The sequence below is a fragment of the Pelodiscus sinensis genome, chromosome 2 (assembly GCF_049634645.1).
Source record: "Pelodiscus sinensis isolate JC-2024 chromosome 2, ASM4963464v1, whole genome shotgun sequence".
Classification (NCBI taxonomy): domain Eukaryota; kingdom Metazoa; phylum Chordata; order Testudines; family Trionychidae; genus Pelodiscus; species Pelodiscus sinensis.
In genome coordinates, this window is record NC_134712.1 from 167,635,133 (window position 1) to 167,654,979 (window position 19,847).

Below are 19,847 nucleotides of genomic sequence, written 5' to 3' on the forward strand. Positions count from 1 at the left end.
TAGTGTATAAACCTGCCAGATGCAGTAATTGTAGAAGACTGTCTATTTTTACCTTCATTACACAGTGTAAAAAGACTGGCCAGCTGTGGTTTTACTGTTACTCACTTACTTGTTTTGGGTTTTTGCCGTGTGAAGAACTTCCCAGTCTGACTTTGTGCGCAACAGGAGAGGGGTGTTTTTTTTCCTCTCTGTTCTTTCAGTCCATTCATCCATCTATGTGAGAGGGGAAGGGAGACTTAATCCACCCTTGTATCTGACTTTAATCTAATATTCTCCTTTTGATCTCCATGAGTCACATTCTTTACTAGTATAAATTGGCATCGCTCCATTGACATTGCTGTACCAGTGTACCCCTGCAGAGATGTTGACTTTCATACTCTGATTTTACTGATGTCTGAATGAACTCTTATTAATATCTCTTCTAACATTTGTCCTACTTTCCATGGATGGCTGGAAGAAAACCTTGTTTTCAAAAACTTGACTCTTGCACTGGGTTAGCCTGTTAATACATATCAATTCATATGTTTCTTCTTTTTGCCTTCTTGTCCCTTTCTCTTTGTACTGTATGTATCTTCTTTAGAATACCTGCAAATGTTGGTCTCTTCATTTAGCCTGCTGACTAGCTTCAGGGTGACTTTTTCTAGTACTGGATATGGAAGAGGAGGAACTACTTTCTCTGTTCTGGCCAGAGGACACTCACAGAAAGCCCTCTTCCTGGCCAGTTTTCTTCCCAGAGGCTAGAGGTTCCCAAATTTGGAACACTGATGGTCTGTGGAGAATTTGCTGGTCACATGGTACAGAATCTCCTACTTCTCCAGCTGCTAAATCACATCAAAGCAGCTAAAATATTTTTAATATTACTTTTCCATGTAAGCCTTTACTTTAGTTGCCTTTAGGAGGTTACGTGATTGGAAGGGGGAGAAGGTCTGAGAGACAAACCCTCTATGAGCATGTGTCCATGCTAGGGTAAAAACCATGAGATTCCCCACTATAGTTTATTTTCTGAGTTCCTTGCTTGCCTCAGGAATGTGAACTCTGAGGATATTCCTCAGTTTGAGTCTTTGATATAACCTAAACTGTAGCATTAAGAACCCTACCCCACCTTTAGATAAATGAAAACAAATCAGGGGCAAGGATGTGCCAAAAAAAATCTCTTTTCTCAATTCATTCTGAAGTCTCTGCCTATATGTATTAATGGAGCTGTCCTCTTGTCCAGTTGAGTAATACACCTTTATAGAAAAATATCTTTTGGCCTTTCTAACATTTGTTGATGAGAAATGTTATGGCATGGTTCCTCATATTCTTTTTTTTCCCCTCTGAAATTTAAGGCTCTTGAAATCTGCCAACAAAGGTACTTTGTAGAAGAGACGGTCTATCTTCTGAGTAAGTAACTTTCTTTGTAATAAATTGCAACATAATTTTAATCTTGTCATAAAGTTGGTGCTGTGAAATATGCATGAAGCGTTAAGTCCTGTCATGTAACACATTTGTTCTCCCAGAAACAAGTTGGTCTGTAGTCAAAACTACTTTACATATCCATCCCTTCCCAGGAGACAGGCAATTTTGTATTTAATCTGAAGTGGAGCACAAGATCAGGTCCAAGAGGTGAATATAATGGAGCCTTTGGATAATAATGAAAAAAATGTTGTTAAACTTTACATCTTTGTAAGAGAGAATATGCCAAAGAAACCCACCACAGAAGCATTTAACTTCAAAAAGGGAAACTACAGAAAAGTGAGGAAGCTATTTAAGCAGAAATTAAAAGAAAGAGTTACTAGACTGAAATGTCTGCAAGATGGAAGACATTTAAAAAAATTATCTGAGACTCAAACTAAATGTATGCCCTCAATAAAAAAAGGACCAGAAGAAAAAATAGTGCCACCATAGCTAAAAAACCAAGTAAGAAAGTAAGCTAGAGGCAAAAAAGTACCCTTTAATAATTGGAAGTCAAATCATATAAAGAAAAATAGAAAGGAACATAAACTGTGGTAAGAAAAGTGTAAAAGTATAATTAGGCAGGCCAAAATGGCATTTGAGGAGCAATTAACAAAAGACACAAAAACAAACAGCACATTTATTTATAAATAAACAAAAACTTACTTTTATTACTTGGCAGGCTTTAAATAACAAATAGCGAGTTTTCAAAATGGAGAGAAGTAAGCACAGGTTGAACCTCTGGTCTGACAACATCTGTGGTCTGGCATTATTTTAGTTAGATGGATGTCCACTTTTCATGGGTGTGGCCAATTTTCCCGTAGTCCCATAAAGTTTGTTTACAGCCACCAGTCCTGGTGCTCCGTATTCTGTGCAGTTATTTATCACTAAATTACCACTAAATGTCTTCTAAGAACACAGTAAGCAGTGGAAGTGTCAGTAATGCTGCTAAACAATGTTGGCCTAACATGGCTCAGCAAATTCTCTGGTTTGGCACCAGGGCCGGCTTTACTAAGTGCGGGGCCCGATTCACGGGGGTGGGGCCATGCGCCCGGGAGCGGGACCCTCTGAGGTGCGGGGCCCCCCTCTTAGGCACTGGGCCCGATTCGGCCAAATTGGCCTAAAGCCGGCCCTGTTTGGCATGAGTCAGGACCTGAGGGTCCCAGACAAGAGAGGTTCAAACTGTAAAAAGTTTACATGATACAAGCCATGGTTCATTCCACTGTAATCCAAGTACTTTTATAGCCATTGTTGTTTAGTATTATTTAGTGATCTGAAAATTTTAATTGCTGGCTTCTTTTCAAGAAGGGAGAAGCAATGAAAAAAGGATGGAGAGTGTGAATGGGGGAAGACAACTTGTGCACGCCCTCTGCAGTTTGTTGCCCCTGTTAAAATCACTAGTAGACAGCAAAAGGTGTTCCATGGAATTAAATTAGATAATGTCAGCCATGGTAAATCTGTGGCAATGTACGGGTTTAAAACACCTGATTGTCATTCACAGACCTTTCACAATTCTTGTTAGCCAGAGTTGCTGAGGGTCCAATTTTCAGAGTAGTGGAGTACCCAGAACAACATGTGAAATTAGGGGAGGAAGGGGAGCTATGAATGTTCAACATATTTGGATGGGCCATTTAAACGTACGTGTGTGTGTGTGTGTGTGTGTGTGTGTGTGTGTGATTTAAAATTAACTTCTTCTGCTTCAGATGTACCTGCAGTGCAGGAGAGAAAGAACTAACATCACTTTTCTTTACCTCCCTCTGTGTAATAACAAAAAGCTCCGATTCATTAAAACATGCCATAATCCTAGTGAATGTAATGGGATTTGAGCAGAGGCTTTAATTAAGTACATGCGTAAATGCATTGTTGAATAATGAGGAACTTGAGCATTTGTTTAAAGTGAGGCCCCTGCTTAAATGCTTGGCTGAATTGGGATCTAAGACTTCATCCTGTTGTTGTTCGAGGAACAGTATAAGCAGCACGGACACTTATCACAGGGTGCTTTCAGTACATATTTCTTTTGTGTTTTTATAATTCCTTTTTTTTATAAATACCTTTTTTCTTCTAGGCAGAATGGGTAATAGCCGGAGTGCACTGAAGATGATAATGGAAGAATTGCATGATGTAGATAAGGCTATTGAATTTGCCAAGGAACAAGATGATGGAGAACTATGGGAAGATCTCATTTTATATTCTATCGACAAACCACGTAAGCAGAATAAGCTTCAGGCTGTGTGTGTGTGTGTGTGTGTGTGTGTGTGTGTGAGAGATGTAGTAAGCTGGGAGATTGGAGGGCCATTAAAATTATCCTTGTGGCTGGCAAAAAGAATATGTTCCGATTCTTTTATGGACCCATGCCAGATTACCTAGGGCAAAAGGTTGTATTGCAGTGTAAACATTTTTAATATTAGCATATTGTTGAGGAAAAAATCCTCTAGTGTTGCAGCATTGGAGGGTGAGAAAGGGCAAGTATTCAAGAAACCGATGCTGGCATACAACTGTTAATAAGTATGTTGTTACCTACAGAAATTCAAATATATTATCTTTTAGGTTGATTTGAAGTGGTGATGTATTTTTATACCTTCTGAAAAGTTGGTCTTCAGTCTACATTGATGGAAAGTCAATTGCCAACCTATTGTATATGTTTTCCTACAGTGTATGGGTCACTTTGCAAATTTCTGAAAATCAACCTCAAGCTAGATCTTTCTACCTTTTCACCAGATTAAATGTATTAAATTATTTACTTTGTCTGGTGAAAACAAAAGCTCTTTAATATTGGTTGGTGTCGGTGTGTTTTTCCCATTTGCCCTAGTCTTAGCATCTGCTCTAGGTTTACAGCTCAGCTTGGTTGCTGTGAGAATGTCAACACAATAGCATTTTTTATTAGAGAGCGGATTCAAAAAAGATTATATCATTGGGAATTTAAATTATTTGGGGAATCTTTAAAGCTGCCTACAGTATATGACTGTATCTTCTTTTGGATTTTTTTAAGCCAGGCCTATAAAACTATTTTTGTTAGGCCCCTCTTTTCCCAGGTACTGAATGGCTCATGGGATTACTGTTGGGATACACAGCTTTTCACCACTTGGATACTAATTCAGATCAGAACCAGGTAACCAGGAATCATTACCATTTCCTAACCTGAGAGAGATGAGTTTTTTGTGTATTCAAGTCCAATAGTTAGTGGGCAGGAAACCATCACCAAGCATTTTACTAATTAGCCCCATTACTGAGGAGTGAAGGTTTTTTAATGTTCAGGAGTTAAACACATGAGCAAATGGAGAAAGCGGCCCCACACAACCTTGAGAATTCTACCAGCCCCCTTTGCCTGTGTATGCAGCCATTCCAGTGAACCTGCTCGATTCCTGGACAGAGGGAAGATGCTGGATCTTGAGTTGGTTTCCTCCTGAGAGCTCAATGTGGGAGCAAAAGGCCCTACTCAGCACAGCATGAAATAGCATTTCACTTCCATGGGGAAAAGCCTACCTGAGGTTCGCAGACATGCTTAAAATATTTAATTCTTTATCACATGCTACCAAAGTAATCATGCACTGAAATGAACCTTCTGGTTCAATGTGTTCAGTGCCCCAAAACAGTCAACACTGGCACACTACAATTTCAAATTTGGAGGGTGGTGGTCTTTTTTGAAGACTTGGCCCATTACTACTCTGATTTCCTTTTCAGAGGCTCAAAGACTTCTGTGTTATTCTGCCACTTACAGTATGTCTCTTGTTTTCTCCCTCAAGAGAGAGATATGAATGTGACTTAACCTTGCCTCTTAAGGAAGGAGCTGCCATAAAATCAGCAGAAGGCTACTGGCTGTTACTAGCACTCTTATATTGGGCATCTTACTGGAGCATCATCTTACAAGTTTTTTACATCTTTCTTTCTACAGCTTTTATTACTGGCTTGTTAAACAACATTGGAACCCATGTTGACCCCATTCTTCTGATTCACCGCATTAAGGAAGGCATGGAAATTCCTAATCTGAGAGATTCACTAGTGAAAATTCTCCAGGACTACAATTTGCAGGTAAGTGCAGTTCACATGCGCTCTTTATCTCTACCCCTGTGGTATTCATCCTCAAAAGAACTGAAAAACCACTTTGTCACTGAACAGCCAGTGACGGCCACAGAGTAAATTGGGCAATCGTGATTTATGATACTGAGAGGTTGGGGTTGTGGCACTGCGTTATTTTGACTCAACAATGTCTACACTATGAGCCAAGAGTGGGTTCTCCTTCTCATGTACACGTACTCACCTTAGTTCTCACATTGGTAGCGTGATTATAAATACCATTGTGGCCACCGTAGCACTGGTAACAGGAATAGAAGCATGGAGTAGAAACTTACTTGGCATCATTGAGTATGTAATCAACGAGGCTTAGCCATGCCTCCACTGCCGTTTCTCATATTACCGCAGCTACACCACTATTGAATAGGCATACCCGAGCAAGTGAATCACATCCCTGGCTCATAGCATAGACACAGCCTCCATGTTGCCATGTATTGATGCAAAATCTTGACCAAAAATATTAGAAATGAATGTCTGGACTTCACTCAGCCACAATTTTTGTTGCTGTTTGCAGTTCTGATTCTCTTCTCCTCTTTTGCTTCCTGACCGCTAAGCAGAATTTGGACAGAGGCTTTGAACTGTTTTATATAATACTCTTCATTACATTATGTCTAGGGAGTCCTGTGACCACCATTTATTTTGCTTGGCCCAACACAAGATGGAGCATGGGGCATGTTAGCAAGACCTCTGCTATGTTTGAATGGTACCTATTAAGTATCATGTGCTTATGTAAAAGGAAGCAAATTATGCAAACCAAGTCAGTTTCCCTGGGTGTCGTGAGCCATATGCATACTATTGTGGGATAAGGAAATTCAGGTACACTCAAACATATTTGCACTCACCTACATAAGTAACCGTTCGATTGATTAGATTGCTGTATATAATAGCCAAAAAAGTGCCCATCCAGAAATCTTTGTCATTGTTTAAAATAACTGTAACAAAAACAAAGTTCTATAAATACTATGTCCCAAACATAACGCAGTAGGCAGGTTATACCTGTCACTCCTATCGCTCCCATCTTCCCTTGCCCTCTTTGGACACCTAGGCAGACAGATGGTTCCTATAGGGTTTCATGATAGTCATCTGCGTAGTTCCCCATAAGCTGCATGGCCAAACAGCTTCCCATTAAGCCCTGTGCACAGGCTCAGGGCTGCAGTGGGAAAAGATTTCTCCCCAAGCCCTGAAGTTGCCAGGGCCAACAGGAAGGAGCCCCACCCCACTGGCCCCAGCAGGGAGCAGCCATGGCTGGTGGAGGGGACCCCAATAGGGAGCCATAGTAAGCCTGAGCCTCAAGCCCTTGCCTTACCTTCAGCCCTTCCCAGCCCTTTACACCCTAAAGCCCTCATCTCCGGCCCCACCCCAAAGACCACACCCCCAGCACAGAGCCTTTACCTCCTCCTGCACCCTAACCCTCAACTCTGGGAGCCTCCCCTCCATCCTTTCTTCCCAAACTCCTCAGGCCCAGCTCCGCCTCAGAGCCTGTACCCTGAGCCAGACCCCTTACACTCCAACCTTCTGTCCCAGCCCTGAGCCCCTCAACTCCAACCCCATCCTAGAGCCCAGCTGGAGCCCTCACACTCCTGTATCCCAACCCTGTTCCCCAGCCCTGAGTCGTCTCCATGCTCAGAACCTCTTGGCCCCACCCTCTGCCCCATTAATTTTGTTATATGCACCAATATTAAACTGGTGAGTCACACTCCGCCTCCATGTTGCATATCACCTCCAAATTAGTGCACATAAAATCCATTCCATACAGGGGATGGAAAACCTTAGAGGGAGCGCTGGTCATCAGTCCCTGGTATTTCAGTCCAAGGCTTGTTCTGCTGACCTGTCAAGAAGCTTTTACCATGAGACTCTTTTCAGGTAAATCAAAAAGGGATCCAGCTTGAGTATTTTTGCTGATTGCACACATGGTAAAATGGTCTGGGGAGAGGCATCTTTCACATAGGGAGGCTCTAAGTCTATAAAAGCTCCTCCTTGTTTTCCTTAAGCATTTTAGTTAATGATTTTAGAAAATATAGGAGCTTTTTAAGTAGTGGATTCTTTCTGCGCTTTCAGCATATGTTTATGTAGTTAATTATATAGTCACTTGTGGTCTGTAGTGATTTGCATTGATCTCATCAGATATAATTGCTTTTTAAGTAAATAGCTTCTTAAATATTACATTACATACAAGAGTCATGTAGTAACTTCTTCGCTGCTAATTCGACTCCTTCCTTGCTACCTGCACTGCTGATTCTGTAGTTACAGTGGTCTCTTGAAACACAGTGAACTAAGATGGCCTGACCGATAGGAAAAATAACACAAAAGATGCATTGTGCATAATATGTCTGGCATGTTAAGAGGCAGTTATGTGGCTTAAACAAAAGCTCATTTAATAGGCTATAAATGTTGAGTCTATTTTAAAAAAAGAATTTGCTCTTTTCATTTTTGTCTTTAAATAAATTATTTTAGGATAAAAGCAATCTATTATAAACTATGCAAATGGATATCTAAAATAATCTATTAGCCTTGAAATGCATTGTGGTTTTTAAGTGGCTTCATTTTAAATAGATCCAGATAGCTTTAGGGCTAAACTATATATCTAATAGCACTAACAAAAGTTAGAAGGCTTAATAAAATGTCTGTTGGGCTTGCTAATACAGTAGTGTAGAAAAAGAAAAACAAAACAAGGACTGGTTCTCCTTGCAAAAGAATCTATAAGCAACTGTTTGAAATAAGACTACTGCTAAATTGTCATTGATGGTGTAAAATTCACCTTTGCCAGTGGGGTCTGAATTCAGTGTGTTCATATTTTCCATGGGCGTAAAATGATGCATCACCATTGATTTCAATTAAATTATATAACTGAGGAGTATTTGACTGTTAATTTGTGCAGCAAACCAAAATTATCTGTTTGCCAGACCTTATTAATAATAATGCTTTTTTTGCCATTTTTCATCCTTTCATTTGAAAGCACTTTAATGGTGTTTACTCACAATTATATCTCGTTTTCCAAAAAAGGAAACTGAAAACAGAGATGAAATATCTTATACAAATGCCACACAAGAAGTAACTAGTGTAGCGAAAAATAGAACCCATTCTCCTGACTTCCAGGCCCTGGAGCCCACACTGGCTCTGACAAAATCTTCTCTGGAGTCCAAAAAGGGAAAACTGTTATACTCCTTGTGACAGGGTCAGAGCAGACGGCTAAAGTAGGGAGTGGGGGGAGATCTATAAGCCTCAGACTGAGGAGAACTCTGTTCCAAAAGTAATAGCGAGGGGCTGGTTTAGAACCAGCAGAGGCAATAAGGGGCAGAGGAACACCTGGGCTACTTGACCAGGCCTGCAGAGTCAGGCCACCCTTGACTAATTAGGACACCTGTGGGGTAATTAAGAAAACCAGTTCAGACTGGCTATAAAAGAAGCTTTGCCTACAGTTGGGGTGCGTGTGTAGTTGAGAGGACAGAGGAGGTGCCGCTGGGAGTAGGAGGAAAGGAGATGACGACAACTGAACACTAGGAGGACGAACTAGAGAGAAGGAAGGTGTGGGGACGTAGCCCAGGGGTCTTGGAGCTGTGCTATAGCAGGTGTTGGGGACTCACATAGGCAGCTGCTATTACAGGGCCCTGGGCTAGAACCCAGAGTAGAGGGTAGGCTCAGGTTCCCCCCCAACACCCACCTCCCCGTTTCCACTTGGAGTTTATTCTCTGTTTTACCATATACTGGCCGATGATGAAAAGAGCTCTACAAACAGCAAACTAAAGCCCTAGGCATGGTGCCTAAAATTATGGGCTGCTGTGAGCCTCTGGTGCAAACAAATCCATCAGGAAGTGCAGAATCTACCGAGTTTTTGTAGGAGCTTTGTTAAATCCTATATTATTCATCTGTATGATATTAACTAAATGGTCTCCTTATTTTCTAACCCTAAGAAGACTCTTGGGATCAAAAAGGGAGTGAATTTTCTGCACTTGTGGGAGCGTGTGCCATAAGCATAAAATACCAATCCTCATTCTTTTAGACTTCTCTAACTTCTCTATCTTGCTAGCCCTAGAACCTACCAACACAGTCTTGAAATTGGGGGATAGCTAGATGTTATAACCCATCAGTTTCAGCTGACAAAGAGCATTTCCAACTTGAGAAGATGACCAGCTAATGGGGCCAAAATTGGTCCTATTACAGCCAAGCTATCAGATGGTTTCCTGTTCCGAACTACCTAAAGCATTAGAGCGTGACATCTCACTCCTTCTGTGAGCTGATGAAGAAAGGCAGCTTGTCAAGTGATTGGCAGTGGCCTCAGTGGTAGGGTTTCAGCCCTTCAAGCATTATCCTTAGATCAGGGAGGATATGTTTATGGCAGCTGGAGCTGAAGAAAAAACAAAGCTTCAATTTGGGTGTTCAAAGACATTTGTTGAGAGTGAAAGTGAAGGCTGACTAGGTTTGACTTCAAAAAGTCATCGTCTCTTATGAAAGATATGGGATTATGATGGTTGAATTTACAGTGTCTTCCAGGTAAGGTGGCACCAGCTTGTTCGGTAAAATGAATCAGGGTGGCAGCATTGGCCAGAATCTGCAGGATCAGTTGCCTCAATGGAAAGATCACTGCAAGATGCTTTTCACTTGTCCACTGCTTGCAGTCCTCCTTCCACTTGCGGGGCAGGAAATTCCAGTAGAGCCACCTTCTTCAACCAAAAAGACTGAGATTTCTCTCTCTATCATCTGAAGTCTGGGAAGGCACCAAGGTTTTGTAGCATTACTCCTACGTGTCTGAATACAGGTGACAGTATTGTACTGTAACTTCACAGTCCGTCCCAGACCACTAGGCATACTAATAATATTCCCAATGACTGGAAGAAGGGGGGTTATTCTGCCTCTATTCAGAAGGATAATGAGGCTGAATGTAGCAGCTATAGAAGTTGTGGCAGGGTGCTGGTTGACAAGCTCTTAATCAGCTCCTGCCACTCCAGTCCCGATCAAGGGGAATGGATTGGGACTGTGTGAATAGCCCAATACCTGCCTGGTAATTGGCTGTGCCTGCCAATCTTATCAGCCTGGATCTGTAAAGACTGGTGGGAACTGGAGAAGGGAAAAAAGAAAGGTCAGATACAGAAGGAGGTTGGGAGCCTCTTAGTCTGTTTCTGGGCAGGCCTGTTGTAGGCAAGGTAGCTGTGAAGCCTGTATATAGTTAGGAACATCATTTTGAGAAGAAAGCTGCATTCAATAAGTCATGTTTGCTTCTATCTATAGGCATCCATAAGAACTTTGGTTCATCGGGTTGAGCAAGCTTCTGGGATTCAAAGAGACATTTCAGTATCCCTAGGAAGGTAGTTCTTGAATATACCAATGACAGTCTCATGGGCTCACCTTGGTGAATTGCCTCAATTGATGGCTGATATAGTCTGGCAAGAAGCAGCATGCATGGATCTGGTTATTAGTCCTGATTAAAACTAAATCTCTGGCCATTACCATCAAACCATCCAGATTAAAACCAATAATAATCTGCCTGGATAAGAAATCAAGCAGGTGGCAGGTGTCTAATATTTGGGCAATGTCCGAGACAGTGCTGGAGGATGCTAAAAAGATGCTCCTACAGGAGCAACTGTTGCCATGTTTCACACCCTTCAGCAACTTGTATGAAGAATGTTGTGACATCAACCTTGTTTTAAAACTGCAAATCTTGTAGAACTAAGGTTATAGCAATTCTGTGGCATGAAGTGAGACATGGGTACTGATGAACACCATATTGAGGTTTAAGTTCTTGTTGTGTCAGCAGCTCCATATGAAGTGGCAGGAAGAGAAAAGGAAATGCCCATATCCAAAGCCAAACCTAGGAACTACTTCTACCAGCATTTTCTTGTTATGGACACATGAGAATGAATGGCTAATAAATTCCAAAATCTGTATACCAACGAATGTCACCCTGCTGCTGGCAAACCCATAAGCACCAAAAGCTTCAATAACACACCAACATTGCCAGTGATGGACATGAATGGAATGTTTTAGCCCACCTGAAGCACCTTGCCAGATATCGGTCCAAGTGGCACTTGATTTGTACAGAGGCCACACACATTTGGGATTTGCCATATTGATATAAGTGATAAGCATCAGGTTTGACCAGATGTGTCTGTTTGGAAACAGTCACGTCTCAACATGATCAACAGCCCTTCGTTATTAAAAGATGTGGAGGACAAGTTGAATGCCAGGCAGTTCACTATGTTACAGTCAAGAGCACAACTTTGGGGCCCAACATATTTATATCATATTGTTATTTGATGATAGAATGAATAGTCATTTTTTCTGTAGTCTTCTTCATGAATAACTTAAGATCTGTGTTACATGTAGGTGTCTCTCTAGAGCAAGTGTGCGGCGTATGTGTGTGCAAGTGCATACACACTAAAACATATGGAAAGAAGTAATATCTGAGGACTATATCCATAATTAAGTTCTTTGTTAATCAACATAATATTTTGCAAGTGTTGAAGTAGAAAAATCTTCTGTATTGGAGTATGCATGGTGCTTGTAACAATGGAGATAGGCTAATACAGAGTCCTGTTACCCTCAAAAATACTAAAAGATGCAAAGGATTATCTGTAACAAGTAACTCAAATTAACCTAAGTGCCAAAAACAAAAGGTAAATTACACCTTTGTGGAAGTGTTGAGTTTGAAGTTATTTAATTTCCTTTGCATTCTCATCCCCCATTTAATTCCTTGTCCTCTAGCATTTTCAGAATCTCTTCCAATTTTTCCTCCTTAGCCATATTTTGTATCTTCTAACTCCATTTTTGCTTTTTCCTTCTGTCAACGTCTGTTTCTTTATGCTCAATGCCACTTCGTTTCAGTATGACATAGTCTTTGTCCTCCTTCCATTCTGTCCATCTTAGGGTGTGTCTAAACTACTGGGTTTTGTCAACAAAAGTGGACTTTTGTCAACAAAACTATACTTGCATCTACACTACTACTGAGTTCTGTCGACATAACGTCGAAAGAACTCGGCAGTTTTGTCAATGGTGGTAAACCTCATTCGACGAGGAATAACGCCTTTTGTCGATAGAGTTCTGTCAACAGAAGGTGTTATTGCATCTACGCTGTCCTTTGCATCAACAGTATCTGTCGACAAAAGCCTGTAGTCTAGGCGTACCCTTAGTCATCTAAAAGTGAGGGACTATCTCCCCCACTTCCAGAAAGAATAACGAAGAATAATAATGCTGACTTCTCTCCTCTTTCTCCCCTCCAGCATAAGAGAGAGGATGTTTGCTTCAGCTACAATAAAGCCTTGTCTGATAGGATCTTGCTCCCAAATTTTCCCACCCTTCTTACCACTAGTTAGCTCCACCCATGGGAATGATATGTGCATTGATGTAAAGACATCACAGGTGGCCTTTGTACTTTAAGGACAACGATGGTATAAACCAGTGGTTCTCAACCTGCAGTCCAGTCAGCATAGAGCTGTGGCCCATGTGACATACTCAGGGCCATACAGGTAAGTGGTAAATATGTTGAGAACCACTGGTGTAGATGTAGCCTGAACAGCTTTAAATGTATACTGGGAAGATGAGTGGCCACTCCCATTGCTGCTATCTTGGGTAAAGGTGAACCAGTGATAATTTACAGCAGGATTTATTTATTTAGCTCAGGTTTTAGAGGTTTAAATGACTCTCTCCTACCTCATGGTCTCCACCACCAGCTGTGTTCAGTCCTCCAGTACCTATCTTTAAGTATTTTTAGGTAATAAATTCATGTTCCATTAGGTATGTTAAATCTTGGTTTTATCTGCTAGTTAGTACTTTAGAGAGGCAAGGTAAATGAGGTAATATCTTTTATCGAACCAACATCTCGGAGAGAGAGACAAGTCTTCGAGCTTTCTGCAGGGCTGCTTTTGAGGTTCTTCTAGAAGTATAAATTGAATAAAATGTAGACTAAAGCCACAATTTGAATGTTCTTACATTTTATGTCTTTTTAAAAATCTAACTCTTCAACGAGCTGAATATTAAATCATAAATTAAGTAAGCCACTGACAAGTACATTTTAATTTATATAGCCATAAAATAGTGCATTCTCTTAAAAGTGGGTCCACTCATCCATTAAAAGTGAGAGGCCTAGGAGCACTGTTTTATCTAGCAGAGAATAAATTGCTATTTTGCTGAAAGCATTTGTAATATTATTAAGTCACGGTCAAAACTCTGGCCAGCACACCAAATTGCACCAGGTTACATTGAAAGTCTGATGATAAAGCAATAATTTACTGTTTTTTAATTTTTTTAATTTTTTAAATTTAATTGTTAAAATTTTGTCTTTATCTGTTCTGGAACATTCAGTTCTTTTTGGAAAACAGACAAACAATCTTTTTAGTTTTGAAGACTAAAGGTAGAATAAAGACATTCTATCAAAATTAATAACTAATTTATGTTTGCATCATAAAGGATTTCCCTGCCAAGCAACCAACAGTCATTTATTATATTGCAGCACCCCTTACTTTAAATTAGAATACCAATGCCAAGTGTTTTTACTACTGAATCAAACATTTCATTTCAGTTAAAACCTTGAGTACACTGTACATTCCCAGTCCTACACATCATTAAACTAGAGAGCATGTAAGAACTATAAAAATACAACAACTTTTTTTTGTTAAAAATACTCTGTTTAGAACGCAGGACATTCAGAGTTAAGGTTACTCTTTGAAGAGGTTCAAACATTTGAAAATATGGTCCTGTACAGCTGATGCAACCACATAACTTTTCACTCTACATGCATAGAAGAGAGGCTCTTGACTCAAAATTCTGAAACTTCAGTCTGTTGCTTCCCTAGTAATAATGACAGTGGACGATACAAGTAACTACATGTAACTTGGTGCCTAACTTTAAACACATATATCTGAAAATTTTGGCCTAAATTTTGTAGGCCTATCTTTAGAATGTGCAGAATATGTTTAAGATGCTATCTTTCTGATTTAAAAAAATAAATTTTAATTCATGCATTTTTTTCACTGCTAGTGAAGGATAATGCAAAAGAGCCTTTAATCTAAGATCTTTTTTGTTTATATTAAATATATAATCGATTTTAGTTAATATTTTAATATCTGTGACTATTCAGTTATTAAATTATAAAATTACTCACATGATATGAACTTTTTTCTAATTTATGTTGACTGAACCTATCTTATCTGTCATGACTGGTTGAATACTGATTAAAAATCCATCTGAAAAATTTATGTTGAATGTTTTCTGTTTAATGTAGTCTACCTCATTCTTCATTTGTCCTAAATACAATGTAAGCTGCTGGTTCAGTAAGAGACCAGTAGGGGGCATATCACAACTTATACTGCCTACCTGTGCCTATTGATAACAATATCTACATGAAGTGGGTTTTGTTACAACAGATCTTTTTCATTCAGAAATTTAAACTCATTTAGGCCCCGTTTCAGGAGAGAATTTAAGCATGTGCTCATGATTTTTTTTTTTCATGGCATTTAAGCATGCCCTTAAATGTAGGCATCTGCTTAAGTACTGTCCTGAATAGGGATGACTTGAGAATATGCTTGTATTATGCAGAATCATGCCTTTAATAATTTAATTACAGTGTGTGTGGCTGGCAATCAAATTATGCAATAGCATCTGCCCTAATGCAGTGTAATGTGATCTAAACAGAGGATGAAATTTTTATTACTTGCAAAGGGCTTCGTTCATGAGGTTTTGTTAAATAAAATGAAAGGTACTGTATGAACTTGACACTTTTCCAGTTCTTTCATTTTTCTGATTTTTCTTTTGTAATAATATCATTCTTTTTTAGAAAATAGGTTAGTTTTCCTGGAATATTTTCTACAGAGAAACAATCCTTTTTTGTATTCCAAGAGAATTTGATCTTGCAGCATTTCAGGGTTTTTGTTTTTTCCTTTTTCCCCTGTTTCACTGCTAGTGAGTGTAGCTCAGTCTTTTCTAGTGGGACTGTTAGACGGTCACGTACTCCCGGTCCTCACCCGGGCCTTTTCCCCGACCACCTATTTGCTCTCGCCCTATTTGGGGTTCCCGCCCAGGACAAGCCCTGCAGGGGAGGGCCCCCACGTGGGCTTCTTGTCGCTCCCAAGTGCTACCTATCACTCGCACCTGCTGCAGATGGGATCCAGACTGAATAGGGCGCATTCAGGTGGGAAAGGGAGACTTGGGCCCTCCCACTCTCCGAGTCTCAGCCCAGAACCCTAAAGACACAGAGACTCTCGGTCCCTGTCTCAACTGGAGGAGCCATTGCCCTCAACTCCCTAGCCCACAGGCTTGCGAGTTCTATGCGCATCCTGGGCTACTTCCTTCCCCCAGGTCGTTCACGTCAGATTCACCCTCGGCCGGCCCGATATCTGTCCTGTTTTTGCTCCCCTGCCTCCTCCCTTCTCCTCCTTCAGGGTCCTTGTCCCATTTCTCCTACACAATCTCCCCTTCTCTTTCCCCCACTTACTTCCCCTCCCCCCCCCCCCCCCGGCATTCTGAGGGCGACCTTTTGAGAGGCCCGCTCCTCCCTTTGCAGTGGCGTTGGGACGTTCCCTCATGCCCGACATGCCTCCTCCACTTCCAGCCTCAGCGTCCCCCACCACACATCCGAGCCCTGCCAGTTGTGGCCCCAGTTTTTCACCCGCGCCAATCCGGGCGCGAGTGCAGGGCTGTATCGCCCCATCACAGTGACCTATCTATTTGCCATTTTCATTCTAATAATGGCAATTGATTCTTGAAATATATTCAGTTTTCTACTGCTTTCTTTTCTGTACATGGATTTTAAATTATCCAGTCAATCTTTGAACTCCCTGAATCTGTCAGTGGAATTCTGACATAGGACCTTGTAACAGGCTCCGCCCTTCTTGTAAGCACCCCTTGGTGGCCGAGGGTAGTCTTGTAGTCTCTACCCGTCTGTCTGTGGGAGAGGAAGTGTCCAATATTTGGCCTGGGACCAGTATTTACCCCCTGTTGTGGCTGCTCGGAGGGACCCAGGCCCACCCATTCCTCTAGGTCCTGGACCAGGGACCCTATAAGTAGCACTTACCTGCTGAGTCTCAAAGTGATTGGTTGCTGTCACGTCCCTGGGCCACTTTACCAGGAAACTGCTCCATCCAGCCCTTTTTCTTGGGCCTTGTGGTCAAGTCCTCCCTGTCCAGAGCTCTGCAAGGGTTGCTGTTGGCTTCATGGTTAGTCTTCAGCCATGGGACCTGGTTCTGACCAGGTATGAAGTCCAGCTCCCACTTGGAGCTGTCCACAGTGCTGCTGTTCTCCCAGTCAGCCCATAGGTCTGCCTGGGTTGAGTTCCAGGAAAGAACTGCCATCCCCTGGCCTAGCAGCTTCTCTTATATCGGCCTGATTGGCTGCAGCAGAGGCTGCCACTCTCTTCTACTTGGAGGACCTCTCTTCTGCTCCAAGGCTTCCAGCAACCATATGAGGGCCTTGTCCACCCCATCACAGACCTCTTTACTTTTTCTTCTTGCCTATTCTATTCAGTTATTAGCAGAATAAGGTCTGACAAAGAGCCATTTGATGTGATATAAAGGCCAAATATTTCTTAGTTCTTAACAGATTCTCTCTGTTTGGCTTTGTACTGTTTGTTTTTTGGAGAGTCCACTTAGTCCTGTACAGGCTTTCCATGGCCAAAAATGTGTCTACTGGTGCATCTGTTCTAAGGCTTCTTTTTCTCAACACTCATATACTGCCTTCATGTTTAAGTATCAAATAGTTTGATTTTTTTTCCTCTGATTTTATATGTTTTACTCAATTTTATTACATAGACAAATAGCAGGAAATAAAAAGTTAGAGGTTACTATTTTTATCTTTTTATGTATTGTAGAACTGAATTCAATTAATTGTGCTTTGTGGTTGTATGATTTTTATAGCTTGTTATATTTAATACTGGAGGACATGACTGGTACCCACTGGCATGCTGAATATAAAATGTTCAGAGATGTCTTTAGACTTATAAAATGTATTTCAGATATATAATTATCTAATTTTTCAGCCAGTGAGTGTGCAACTTCAGGTTTGGGGAACTGTTCACTTAGTTGTAATTCGCCCTGCTGTGATATATTCTTTCAATTAGTTGTACAGCTGAGTGTTTCAGATTAGTTTATTCAGTGTTTGAGTACAGATAATCAGAAGAAATGGTGCAGTCATTCTCCTTGTATGGCACACTTTGTTTGTAGGATTGTCAAACTAAAAACCGTGATTGAGAGTGCCGTTTTTGAAAACAGATTTCATGGAAATTAATTATTTCAAACCACTCATGCAGTGTAGAAAAAATGGGAACTTAAGACTTATTCAGGACTGTTATATTTGCATAACCATGTTTCATGTAGCCGAAATTTAAATGGCCTTTCCTTGGTTCTGCATCATTAGGGACTGTGTAATAATATTGAATGTAATACAACACCATTCATTCCAGGCTTGAATTTTGCAGTATTTTGCTGAAAAGTGATGTTCATCTAATGAAATGAGTTAGAGAAATGTAGAGGGACTGGGACTTTCACTAATGAGAGATGAAAGCTAAAGCTTTGATTAATTTTCTTGGCACCCAATGCTTCTGAATAAATGACTTATCAGTGTGAAATCCATTTGAAACAAAAATAAACTGTGAAGGGTCTTGGTTGTCAGTGTTAGGAAATGTTTATTACAGGTAATGTGTTCCCAAGTGCCTTTTCTTGGGGGATGTAGAAGGAATCTTAGTAACAGGATGGTTCTCTTTTTCCCATTTTTTATTAGGAGGGGTTGTTTTGTATGTTGTTTTTTTATTTTTAAATAGAGGTACAAATTGGTAGGGAGTGAGGGAAATAAGATGACAAGGAAGCTACCCCTGCAAGGAGAAAGAGAGGAACTTGGGAAAGAGTGAAGGTAGGTGTAGGGCAAAAGATATAAGTGATTGAAAATGGTGTGGCACTGTAAAAAAAAAAAAATGCCTGTTAATCCCTCTTTATGGGGTTGAGATGTAAGGTGTGGGAGGAACACGGGAAATAATAATGGGAAGGCTACAGCTTTTTATGGTAATGTATTTTAAAAGAATTATCTTTATGGGAAAAAAGTAAAATCTTACTTGGTGATTGAAAAGTTGCCCCATGGTGCATTAGTTTTCTGGGGGCATGAAGACCTCAGGGAATGATCTTTGACCCATGAGAATATTTGGCTTCTGCTCTCACTTTTATAAAAGGCAGAGGAGTGAGAGAACTAGGCTTAGACAATGTGAAACTCTCCATTTGGTGAGGGTGATTGCTTCTAAGTGAGAGGTGTTCACTCATCTGTCTGAGTCAGCGCATGCCTGGACCTTCCCAATTTGAAATGGGATCAACAATATTTTTAAGAGATTGCTGAGCAGGGATAATAAATCAATTTTTTTTCTATGGAAATGAAGGGCCCATCTCTTGGCAATGCACTTAACTTAGATTTGGCTCAAAATTCTTCCACTGATTGTCCACATGGGTTCTATTCTCCAGGCACATGCACCCCATGCATACAAAGTTGGTTTGTTTTGGCTAATGGAATCTCCTGAGGCTGTGACTGCAGCCTAGATATCCTTGTACCCTCCCTTTCCATGGCAAGGGCATAATGGTATGAGCAGGTCCAACTATTCTTCTTACTCCCTGTGGCAATGAGACTGAACTCCTGCAGAGTCCACCTTCTTCCTGCACGCTGTGCTAATGTGCATCCGTTGGAACCACCATTACTGACCTACAGAGCTAAATGGAAAAGGTTTCTATTTTAGCCTCTCAGTACTAGCTTTCTGTCTTGTCATCACCAATTTGAGCAACATTGGGCTGTTTACTAGCCCTGAAACCAATTTGGGATTTCCAGCAGCTTCAGAAGGGTCCATTTTTAGGAGCAATATCTGCATGTCACTCTCCTATCTCGGGTCATGCAATTTCCCCCCCTCCCCTCCGCCTCTGGGGCTAGATTCCAGAGGGATGTTATTCATGATCTTCTTTTGGAGTGGGAGCCCCTTCCCTCTTCAGAAGCCTCAGTATGGATGTTAGCAAGGTAATGAGTCCTCCCATGGAAACTTTAACAACCTGTTCTTATACCACCTCTACTTGAAGATTGTTGTTAATGACTATAACATCAGCTTAAAGGGTAGGGAAGATCCAAAATACTCCTTATACCATTTCATAAGGACAGGGTCATACTCAGATCTCACCCCAAGTTTCTGCCCAGAGGTGTGTCAGACTTCCATATAAATTAGGGATGTAAGCTAGCAGTTGAGTAGTCTAGGCTTATTGGGTAGTCGAGTGGTACTTTTAAGTTGGCACCCCCCCAACTTATTGGGTAGTCGAGTGGTACTTTTAAGTTGGCACCCCCCCAGCACACACTAGGGATGTAAGCTAGCAGTTGAGTAGTCTAGGCTTAATTAGGGA

General features: G+C 41.0%; 1 protein-coding gene across 3 annotated transcripts in view; it reads left to right on the forward strand.

The window, feature by feature from the left end:
- The window catches only part of VPS41 (VPS41 subunit of HOPS complex), a 151,899-nt gene that overhangs the window by 124,574 nt on the left and 7,478 nt on the right, over positions 1-19,847 (forward strand). For all 3 annotated transcript variants that reach the window (XM_006124074.4, XM_025185171.2, XM_075921736.1), the window contains 3 exons: positions 1,329-1,383; positions 3,500-3,640; positions 5,327-5,463. In XM_006124074.4, the coding sequence (XP_006124136.1) occupies positions 1,329-1,383; positions 3,500-3,640; positions 5,327-5,463 (333 nt within the window). The remainder of the gene's footprint in view (positions 1-1,328; positions 1,384-3,499; positions 3,641-5,326; positions 5,464-19,847) is intronic.